Here is a 12,038-nt window from a genome sequence, read left to right as displayed (position 1 = left end):
AGTTTTATAGTTTTTTTATATATAGAAGATCAGAAATTAATTTTTCTGCTTTGTGTAAAATAACGGCTGGGGTTTTGATTTTATTTTTGTTTTTCCCGAATGGATAGCCAGTTGTTCCAGCACCATTTGTTGAAAAGACAGTCCCTTCTCCACTGAATTATCTGGTACCTCTGTCCAAAATCAATTGATCATATATGTGGGGGTCTAATTCTGCTCCATACTCCATACTCTGTTCCATTAATCTACATGGCTATCCTTATACCAATACCACAGTCTTGATTACTGTAGCTTTACATTAAATCTTTTTTTTTCCAAAATTTTAATAGCCACTTCAAGTTCCCGTTTCATGAGTTGTTTGTTCACACACATTTCTTTCTTTTTTTTTTTTAACATCTTTATTGGAGTGTAATTGCTTTACATTGTTGTGTTAGTTGCTGCTGTATAACAAAGTGAATCAGCTATACGTATACATTAAATCTTGAAATGAACCACACGCCTGTTTCCCAAAATTGTTTTGGCTAGACTCTTCGCATTTCTATATAAACTTTAAAATCGACATCAATTTCCAAAAAAAAAAAAAGGTGTAATTTTGACTGGGATATTGCACTGCATCTATAGATCAACCTGGGTAGAATAAAAGTTTTAAAATATTGAGTCTTCTACTCCATAAGCACAGTATAATTCTCCATTTATTTAGGTCTTTCTCTCTGCAATGTTTCATAGTTTTTGTGCACAGATCTTGCATATATTTTGTTACATTCACTCCCAAGTATTCCAGAATTTTGATGCCATAGCTAATAGTATATATTTTTAAAAATTTTCAATTTCCAACTATTAGTTTTTACTTTATAGGAATGTAGCTGATTTGGGGGTATTGATCTTATATCTTGGAGCCTTGCTAAAATGCATTAGTTCCAGTGACTTTTTCGTAGGCTTCTCATGATTTTCTACGTAGGTAACCATGTTGGCTGCGGAGAGGTCTTCACTCATTTGCCAGTCTGCGTGCCACGTTATTCTTCTCTAGCTTATTGCACTGTGACTTCCAGTACAACGTCGAAAGGAACGGTGAGAGTAAACATCTTTGCCTTGTTTCCAGTCTTCTGGGGAAAGTGTCTTTCATCATTTCAACTACAAATTTAGCTGTAAGTTTTTCTTAGACGCCTTTTATGAGCTTGAGAATGTTCTCTTCTATTTGCAGTTTGCTGAATCAGTTTGTCATAAAACCGTGCTGAATTTTGTCATATTCTTTTTATGCATCTATTAAAATAATCATATAGGTTTTCCCCTTTATTCTGCTAATGTAATGAATTACACTGATTGATTTTCATGTTAAGCCTTGCATTTCTGAGATAAGCCTTACTTGATCATAATACTTTATCTTCTCTCTATATGGTTGGGCTTCATTTGCTAATATTTTGTTAAGAATTTTTATACCTGTTGGAACTTCCCTGGTGGTCCAGTGGTTAAGACTCTGTGCTTCCACTGCAGGTGGAGAAGGTTTGACCCCTGGTCGGGGAGCTAACATCCTGCATGTTGTGCGGCAAGGCCAAAAATTTTTTAAAAATTGTCTTAAACAAATAAAATAAAGAAAAACAAAGAATTTTTATACCGGTGATCATGAGAGATCTTGACCTGTAGCTTTTTTCCCCCCCTTGCAGAGTCTTTGTCTGACTTTGATTTTTAAGATAAAGTCAGCCTATTAAAATGGGATGGGAAATGTTCCCCTTCCTGTATTTTCTGAAAGAGTTTGTATAAGTGTTGGTATTATTTCTTTCTTAAATGTTGCTAGAATTCATTAGCAAAGATATCTGGGCTTGCAGTTCTCTTTCTGAGGCTTTTAACTAGGGAATTCAGTTTCTTTATGAGATATAAACTATCCATATTTTCTTTTTCTTTTTGTGTCAGGTTTAGTATTCTGTGTTTTTCACGAAATTCATCCAGTTCACCTAAGACATAGAATTTATTGGCACCAAGTCCTTCATACGTAAAAGGATTCCATTACTATCCTTTTAATGTCTGTTGGATCTGTGGTGATGCTCCCTCATTTCTGAAATAGGGGATTTATATCTTCTTTCTGTTTTTCTTGACCATTCTAGTTAGAGTTTAAAAATTTTATTGAACTTTTCAAAAACTTTCATCTATTTTCATGGGTTTTGTATATTTCTCTGATACATTTTCTATTTCGTTTATTTTTGCTGTTTTCTTATTCCTTTCTTCTACATACTTAGGGTTTGATGTGCTTCTCTTTTTCTGGTCTTATGGAGAAAGCTTAGACCATAAATTTTAGACTTTCCTAATTAAAATCTATAAACACCATTACAATTTTGAGATTATTTTTGGTACATGTAAACCGAGTTCAGTAATTTTACCTCTTACAAACATGATATTTTACCCATGATCCCTAGTGATAAACCCTGAGTCAGTTATTTCACAAACAGTGCAATGAGAAAGGTTATAGCACACACCTTGACGTGGGCTTTTCTAAGCATTTCTATGTACACTAAGAAAGAAAAAGTGCTTCCAACTAAACAGGCACATTATTTTTCAAAAGATGGTACTGGGTCTCAGATATGTTCAGATGTGAAAATGTACATCCTAGAATCAATGAAATATGAAAGATGATCCATAATGCACAGAGATAATTACAAATATTGTATCTTGTCTTACTGATGACCAGGACTTCTAATACTAAAGTAGTGCCAGAGAGAACCCTTGCTTTACTCCCAATGTCAAAGGGAGGGCATCTCAAGTTTCTCCACTAAGCATATTGCTGAAAAGCCCTGTACAGCCTTTACCAAGTTAAGTAAATGCCCATGACTCCACTTAAATATGCTGGATTAAACATGCACATGGATCTCAACTCCCTCCAAAGAGGAAGAAAAAGAGTAAGACACGGACAAAGAGTACCAGGGAGAAAATACAGCAAATGGGAGAAGCCAATCATCACACAGACAGTCTCAAGTGTCAGCGCTAGGGTCAGGACAGGGTTTGAATCCTGGCTCTACCAGTCACGACCATGCAGCCTCAATCCCCTCCTCCTGAAAGCAGGGCTGAAGGCAGGCCATGCCACACAGGCTTCCTGCAGGGGCTGAATGGGTTAATTCATGTAATGGCACAGCATAATGCTCAACAAGATCGAGCTACTTTTATTACCATAATTTAAAATTTCAACCAATTAAGAGTTGGGCAAGTTGTGGTGACTAAGCAGAGAGAGAATGGAAGCCTTAAACCTCAAAGGGGTAAAGCCAAAAAGAAGTAAGCACCCTCATAATGCAGAATCTCAGAAAGAATGAATACTGAGGTACTGGACTCACTTGAAGGAGGAGCTAAGGATGAGAGTGCTGGTCCAGAATTTATATAAAGAGTGATAGAGCCCTAGGGCTGCTCCTCATTGCTGGGAGAATTCTGGAGAAACTACCCAGAGGTACTCTGGATGTGGAGACACTATGAACAGCTCAGGACTGCCTTCATCTTCAGGACTACCTTTCTTCATATTCCTTTTTGTTTACTGCATTTCCCCCCGGGCTCCTTACGGTGAACATTTGAGTTTCCTTTTATTTTTTAATCTTCGTTTTCTGCTTTAGCTACATCCCACAGACATGAAAAGTTGTGCTCTCACTGTTACTCAGCTTTGAGTATTTCATAATTTTTTAAAAGTATTTCCTCTTTAAGGACTTCATTTTTTAAGAGTAAGATTTTTAGTTTTCAGGCATTTTAAAAGCTAACCTTTCATTATTGAGCTCCAACTCTATTGTATGGTGGTCTGAGAATAGAGTTTATATGGTATCAATTCTTTGGGATTATTAAAGCTTCCTTTGGAACCTGGTACACAGGTTTTTTGTTTGTTTGTTTGTTAGCTGTGAATGGTTCACCTATGCTCAAAAGTAATGTGTATTCTGTGCTTGTTGGGTACATGGTCCTATATGCCTATATTAGACCTAGCTAATTAGTCCTGCTATTAAAATCTAAACTATTTTTCTTACTTTTTATGTACTTGGTCTCAGTACCTATGTTCCTGGTGTATCCGTTTCTACCCAGAGTCCTTTTGGTTCCCATCTTACATATTTCAAGGCCATATTGTTTGATGCATAGAGAGCCATGATCAGTGTATCTTCTTGATCGTCTGCTCTTTTTACCACAATAAAAGTTTTCTTTGTCCTTTCAATATTTTTTAATCTCAGATTTTTCTTTGATGCATATTAAAATTGTCACTCCAGCTTTCTTTTGGTTTCCATATTTCTCCTCTTTCATCCTTTGATTTTCAACCTTTCAAATATTTTGTTTTAAACATGTATCCTGTGATACATGCTATATCATGATGATTTTTATCCAACATGAGAATCACTGTCCTTTGAGCGGTGAATTCAACTCACTAACAATTAAATAATCACTTACATTTCAAAATTTATTTCAGCCATCTTATTTCACATTTTCTATTTACCATGCTTTTCTTGTTTCTTTTTCTACCTTCTTTTGGAGAGAAGAAATCCTCTCTCCTCCTGTGTCTTTTGGTGGTTAACTCTAACATAGTGAGGCCTAAACCTAGACTTATTTTTCATGATCAATATCTCAGATATTCAAACTTTAATTCTATCTTTCTGGTCTCTCATTCTTTCCATCTCTACTTCTTTGGTGGGAATTAATCAACCCAGCCTTCCAGCTCTCTAATTTGCCGTTTGGTTATACCCATAACGTTGCCTTTCAATCCACCTCCTAAATTCTTTACTTCGTCAATTGTATTTTTCATGATCCATACCTCCAACTAATCTTTCTTATTTCTTCTTCCTATTTCCAATATTCTCTCTTATCACTTTGGGTATGTTTATCCTCACTCTGAATTATTTTTCTGTAGTGTAGTGCTTCTGATTTTTACAGGTGTAGCTTTTTCTACAAAGGAGAGGTGGTACACCTTCTTTCTTTCCTTCTTTCCCTCCTTCCCTCCTTCCTTCCTTCCTTCCTTCCTTCATTCATTCCAAGCCCCAGATACAGCAAGGCAAGCTGCACTGTCCAGGGCAATGATGGAAAGAGTGATGTGCACACCAGAGGGCCCACCCTCGGCCTTCCCTCAGCTGCACCTTCTGGTCCTCACCTGTTCCACTCCCCACCCCAACAGTCTCAACCATCCCCAAGGGCTCCACACCGTTTCTGACTTGTTGAGTGGACTCACTGTAGGACCCATCAATCTTACTCCCCTGTGGCAGCCCGAGGACTGGGCTCAGGGGAGGGAGTCAGCAGCCTGTGCCATTCTGTCTGGTTCAGTTCATTTCTTAGCAGCATAAATCAGGTTTCCGCATGTCAACTTTTTTTTAAAGGAGCTCTATTATAATACATTATGATATTTATCTCAATTGCGTGTATGTCAGAGACAGGAACACTGAGAGTACATTGTCTAGTTTGGGGAGAAAAAATAGTTTCCTCAGAGTGGGCACATGACAAATTACATAACCTGAAAGACTGGAAATTACCCTGAAACTGTCCTGGGGTTTACGGAGCAGGACCAGATAACAGTTATGACCACATTGTGAGGGCCTCCAGATAAGAAAACCGTTTAAATAAATCTCAAATTAAGTTTACTACCACCAAGGTTTATGACGCAAAGTGTGACATTACTACAAAGTAAACTGGTAAGACAATTTCATTCACTAATGTGTCTAGATCACCTGCCTTCAAACATAAGATACTTCATTTTAATTCAGTTTTTACAAGAAACTGAAAAAGATCACAAACAGAAAGCACTGATTAAATGCATAGGCAGAAAGTTTGCTCTCTAGCAGAGAAGTTGTATTTTAGAAAACTGTACAGAGAATAAATGGTTAACCCCAGTAACAAACACCAGCAGGAATTTATGTTTCCAAAAGTAATTCTGACTGATTCTTGGTTGAGTCTTCAAGACAAAACACAAAGCAAATGCCAGAAGTGTCACAAAATGCAAAGCAAGCATCTGCAGTGAGACAAGCAGGACACAGCGCGGGGCCCAGCCGGATGGACGATGCAGGGTCTCACAGTGCAGCTGCAGGGCGGGGTGTCTCTGCAGCTGCCTCTCTATCTGGGCAAAGATGAAGACAAGGCTTTCCGTGCTGGCAAATTTTCGGTAATACTATGCCATTAACATTTAAACTCCTTGAGATTACTCAATTTAATTGAAATGAAGGAAACATGTTTCTTGACCTCTATTCAATCCAAAATGATGCTGCCATTTTCATTAACAGACAATATAACTGCATGACACACAATGCAATGGGCATCAATCTATTTTGCAGCAAGTCCCACAGCAAATTAAGTACCACTGAGTTATAATTTCAGTAGCACACAAATATATCCATAATAAATTTAAGATGGTATTCTGCCACTCAATCTAGTAAGTAGAAAACAGCCTAAGGAAAAAAACATATTTTGGATTCTTATCCTATATTGATGTATATGGTGAGTAAGGAAATCACTTACAGGGAGAGTAATGTAATTGCTCACTTCAGAATTACTAAAATTATCAGTTTCTGAAAATAAGATTGAGGCAAAAATGAAACAAAAATCAGAGAATGATGTCTTCTAACAACTACTTCATCAGCAAATAAGATTTATAAGCATACTTGCCAGCAAATATATGTACACATATTTTGTACATATAAAGTAAGGCTGTATTCGGTTTACAAGGTATATAACTTTCTTTAGCAACTGTGCCTTACATGAGTGCAGTTTTGTTAAAACCATCCTCTTAGTTATACAGGAACCTTCCCGAGCAAAGGTTTTTCCTAGGTTATTTATTGTTTGGGTTCACTGACCAACAGGTAAGTTTAGCAGTCATTTGAAGGTAAAAGCCTGGCTCCATTCTCGAAAGCAGGGGATGGCAAACTATGGTTCCCAGGTCACATGTGGCCTATTGCCTGTTTTTGTAAATAAAGTTTTATTGGAACACAGTCATGCTCATTTGTTTACATACTTTCTATGGCTCTTTCATGCTATGACAACAGAGCTGGGACCCTCGGGCTCACAAAGCCTAAAGTATTTACTATCTGGCCCTTCACAGAAAAAGCCCATGGACCCCTATTCTAGAGCTACTCTGAGCTTACCTGAATCATAAAACCTAAAGCCCTATACTTGGTTGAATAACACAGAACATCAGTACAGTGAAATATTATGCAATCACTACAAATAACATTTACTAAGAGTTTCTAATGGTCAAGGATAAATAAGTTTGTTATGCTAAGGTTTAAGTATATGAAATTGTAAATTTAGTCTAATTACATCAATGCAAACATGTACATACACAAAAAAAAGACTGACTTTTTAACCAAAAAGTTAACACTAATTGTGGTAATGGTGGTAAAATCTTGGACAATTTTTTCCTTCTTTTTACTTTTTAGTAAATTTTCTAAAAGAATGTATATCCCATTTTTCACTGGAAAATATTAAACTGACTTTTAAATTAAAAAAAAGAAACTTAACCCTAAAAATATAAGTATTAATACTATCTGGCAAACTGTCTCCTCTCTTCATGTATAAAAAGGCTGGTGCCTTTTTTTTTTTTAAAACTCAGCTGTTACAAAGAAGTACAGAATTCCCTTGACAATTCTTCCCATGAATATGGTTTACTGCCATTCACAGGCTAAGGACACTCAGTGAAATGTCATGTTTGATCTAATTTCAATCCCTCAGTATGCAGAAAGTGGTTAATTGTAAAAGATCCACCCATCTGGGACTCTGCTTAATCACTCCAGGCAGTGCTTATCTGACGACCATCATCCACAACCGTGATGTACTGACCTCAAAGTCCATTCTCTGGTAACTGTATTAGTTTGATTTGTCACTGTGCTTCCTACTAAATGCTTACTTTAAAAAAATTTAATTATATATTAACTCCCAAAAGGATTTCAGGTAGGTACCAAGACAATGCATCGCATCATGGTGGACTGAAAGCCTACTGCCTGACCCCTGACCAGAGGGCAGGGACCCACCGCTGCCAGTGAAGGGACGCCACATCCTTCTGACCCCTGGTGGAGGACGACAGGGCCGGAGACACGGGGGAGAAACAGATTAAACTCACTGCGCTGGCAGCAGAGTGTGGAGTGGCATGGGCAGGAGGCCCCGTCTGTGCTCTTCCTGCTTCTTCCCTCACCAGTCCACCCCTCCACTCACAGCCCCTTCAGGTGTAGCACCCAGCCCGGGGTCCCGGAGCACAGCTGGTGTGCACCGTCAGTTCCAGAGTCGGGGTGCACAGGTGCAGTAAGGGCAGGAAATCCACAGGGAGGGGCAGGAAAATGAGTGGGAATGAGGCCTGTTGCACCGCAGATTCTGGGGTGTGTCTGTGGGCCCTCCCACCGAGGGGTCTACGGCCATTTCCACCTTCCTGCTTTAGTTTGGATCCTGATCTCACTGCTGTGATAAAGGCCTCATTTGACCAAGGTCTCCCCATCCTTACATGGATTATTTTCCTTAAACACTATTCTTAAGTCATTTCCCCACATAAACACCTTCCCCCACCAGTCCTAGAAGCCAAGGTCCTTGGCCCAACATCAAGGCGGCCCACCCTTTGATGCCGGCCCACACTCCGACCTCACCTCACCCCTCTGGACGATGTCCTCTCTCTACTGACCCACTTTCGCTACTCAGGGATGGTTTCTTGCACTGGGGGCCACCTGCCTGTGGTGCTCTCTGCTCCCCTTCAAATCCCACCATCTGCTCGGACCCTGACTCAACTTTCCTCTCCTCCGAGAAGCCCTCCCTGATCCCCTTGGCCCTTAGGGATTTCTCTGTTCTCTGGAAACACAAATAGCCCTTGGTGCCACAGATCCATTTAGTCCTTGCTCATACATTGCCTGAAATGTTCAGATTTCTTTGCCTGGCATGAAGCACCCATTTAGATAATGAATTTTCAGGTCACATCTTGTCTCCTCAACGAGACCGTAAATTTTTCAGGACAATATGCTTCTTTGTATCGCCTATAGTGCTTACCCATGGGCTTACACAGTTGGTATTTAGTAAATTATTTCTTGGACGATGAATAAAATGAACAACTTCCTGAGTCATCTGAATCAGAGATCTTTCTGAGGTCACATTAAATGGCACCATAAACCTTTTCTAACAGCAATCACAGAGTACAGAGAGTTAAATAGAAAAACTCACTTATAAATGAAAGAACAAAAAGCCCTACAGTCAAGGGCAGCGCAGCCACGAAGAAAGGAGTGATGCTCAGAGGCAGTGTGGGTGTGGCTGCCGTGCAGCCTCAGCCTCACCCCGAGGTTGGGTCCCCACTCCCCTCCCTTCCCATCAGCCCTAGCCTCTCAGATCCTTCGAGCTTTCTCCAGTTCTGAAGAATGTGTCCGCATCACCTTCAGGTATTTCCAGCTCTGCCACGTTCCCCTTCTCTCTCCATGGGGGAGCTTCCATCTCCCCCGTGTCTCCTGCTCTTCTTCTGTTTTCTGTCTCTCTCCTCCTGCTGCCTTCCCCAGCGCCTAGCCCCTCGCTGTAATCTCCCAACGTGCTAAGTCAGACTGCAGCCACCCCTCCCGCTAGGAATCCCGTCCACTGTGTCCTTTGTTTCAAACACCATAGTCCTCTCACCTGTATCTCTATGTGGTTCTTTTCAACATCCCCAGGTCGTAGTCTCACTCTGTTACCAGCCAGCATCTTCCTCCCTTCACCTCCCATCACGTGCACTGTGCTTCATGACAACAGTCCTGCCTCGCACGATGACTAGCTCATCTCTCTCCCCTGGAGTCTGCTTTTGCCACGTGTGCTATGCTTTGTGGGGTGCAGTGGGGAATGGCCCCGGTCAGGCCCTGTATGAGTTGGCTGAGTCGGGGGGTGAGCTCGGCAGCTGGGGGACACCTCCTCCACTAGCTCCTTAGGGATCAGGCATGTTAGAAGAGGCCTCTCCCTGGGGGGATCCACAGCCGGGATTTGGGAGGGCTGGGGTGGGAGGTGGATGCCCTCACTCAGGTGCCGTGGGTCAACCTGATGCTGCTACAGAGGTGAAGCTGCAAGTCCAAGTTCTCATCCAACCAGCAGCTCAAGGCAACCACAGGACCCCCAACCCAGGCTGTAGTCACCCGAGGGGCCTCCCGAGGGATTGAGTACTGTGTCGTTGCCCCCAGAGTCCTTGCTTGTCTCCCCACTTTCTCCAGGGCTGTGGGGGAGGAAGCAGGACCCTGTGCCTCTGCGCTGTTAGGACACCCCGGCAGGAAACGGAGGAAGGCGCCTCCGCAGAGTCCAGTGAACCCACGCGGCTGCACCGTCCCGCCTGTGCCTCACCAAGAGCTACTTACCTCCATGTATATGGGTTCCAGCAAAATATAAAAGGGAAAAGTAGATATTAAAAGAGAGCAAGACGGTCTAGGGGAGAAAACTGGATTTGGAGACAAGAAGCACACACATTCCATTGTGAGTCCTGCCAGTGATGGAGGGTCTTAAATGCAGGTCCTACTGTCTTGGAATATTCCACACATTTCCTCAGTCATATTCGCAAGAGCTCTCAACTTCTCAAAAGAGTGGCGGTAGGAAAAAAAATCATTATTATTATTATTTTTTACTGCTGGGAATAAACTGAAAGATTCTACTTCAACTCAAGCAAAGAATTCTATAACTAATGAAGGCTTTTCTTTTTTCAAAAGAAAGTCCACTTTCCAGCATGACCCACATTGGTACTATCTGAGGGCACAGCCACAGTTAGCCACGAAATGGAGAGGGTGCTCCTGGAAGCCACACACGCACCTGATCCGGGGGACAGCGCATCCTGAACCCCAAGAGGAAAACCCCAGCATCCACCTGGGGTCCTGAGCTCACACCTGTAACTTGGTCCAAAAGACCCAGGTAGATTCCTTGGGTCCCTGCAGCAAACCCCAAGGGGGTTGCTGGGAGTCGAGGTGGGCGCCACTTACCAGCGCAGGGCGATTTTGATGGGGGTGGTGAGGCATGACGTGAATAGGTCGGCTGGAAGGTCGGGGATCATGGGCAGGAGCTCGTTGGCCTCACAGGCTGCCAGCTGAATGCAGTTCTTCATGGATGGGGGCAAAGGCATCTGGGCCAGTGGGTGGTTTGGGTTAATAGCAGCGACCTGCAGGGGGACAGGAAGGAAGAGAGCAGCTTAACTGTCACGCACAACTGGAGACTGAGCCGGAAATGTGACACGAAGGAAAGGACCCATCAACCGAGGCTTAAAGCTTGGGGGTTCCTGGCCAAGTCCTCTGGAGAGAGGCCCAGCTGCTAGATCCTCTCCTGGAGTCGACCACAAGCTCCAGCCCCAAATCACTTTTTAAGGACTCCTGGGTTATAAACGCCAGGGGGCGGGGCTCCATGAAGACCAGGGGCTGGGGTTTCAGGTGATGATGGCATTGAGGAGGACAGATGGGGCAGGAAGGGATAATTTTAATCACTGACGGCTGCTCGTTTGTTTCCCAACTTGAAAAGAATGTTTATGTGTCTCGGGTTTTGCTCCTTACTAATAATCCCCTATGTCTGCATGATTGTGTCTCTTTCACACTGGCTATTATTTCATTTGCTTTTTACAACATCCCCATGAGGTAAGTCTTCTTTCCAATTTTAAAAACCTTCTACAATGAGGAATCAGAGACCCCAAGAAATGACGTGAACTGCCGGTCACCGGGCGAGTCCTAGTCATGAGTACGGGAAGCTGGTCCTGGCCTGAGGGCCGTTTTCCACTCCCTCATCCCATCCGGACCCTCCTGAATCTATACCACACACCTGTGATACTAACATGAGTGCTCTGCAGGGTCTTTTCCAAACAGCAGTCTCGGGTGAACTTTGTAAGTTAAATACACACAAAGCTGTGTTCACTCATATATACCTAACATTGATTACGACATGTAAAGTGTTGTCATTATTAATGCTGATAAAACCTTCTCAAATGGAAGGCAGTAAAAGCAGTACTTCTATTAATAACCTCTTCAGATTATTAATAGAAGGAATAGTAAATCCAGAATACAAATCAAATTCTAGTATACTTAATACTAAATAAAAACTGCAATTTCTAGAGGAAGGGGTTTTTTATTGTGGCAAAATATACATAATATAAAAGTTACCAT

General features: G+C 41.8%; 1 protein-coding gene across 6 annotated transcripts in view; it reads right to left on the bottom strand.

The window, feature by feature from the left end:
* The window catches only part of RPTOR (regulatory associated protein of MTOR complex 1), a 346,981-nt gene that overhangs the window by 146,554 nt on the left and 188,389 nt on the right, over positions 1-12,038 (bottom strand). For all 6 annotated transcript variants that reach the window (XM_049701469.1, XM_033438696.2, XM_049701471.1 and 3 more), the window contains exon 6: positions 10,875-11,050. In XM_049701469.1, the coding sequence (XP_049557426.1) occupies positions 10,875-11,050 (176 nt within the window). The remainder of the gene's footprint in view (positions 1-10,874; positions 11,051-12,038) is intronic.

This window comes from Orcinus orca, chromosome 19, assembly GCF_937001465.1.
Source record: "Orcinus orca chromosome 19, mOrcOrc1.1, whole genome shotgun sequence".
NCBI lineage: Eukaryota > Metazoa > Chordata > Mammalia > Artiodactyla > Delphinidae > Orcinus > Orcinus orca.
This window is presented reverse-complemented; position numbering and strand designations above follow the sequence as displayed.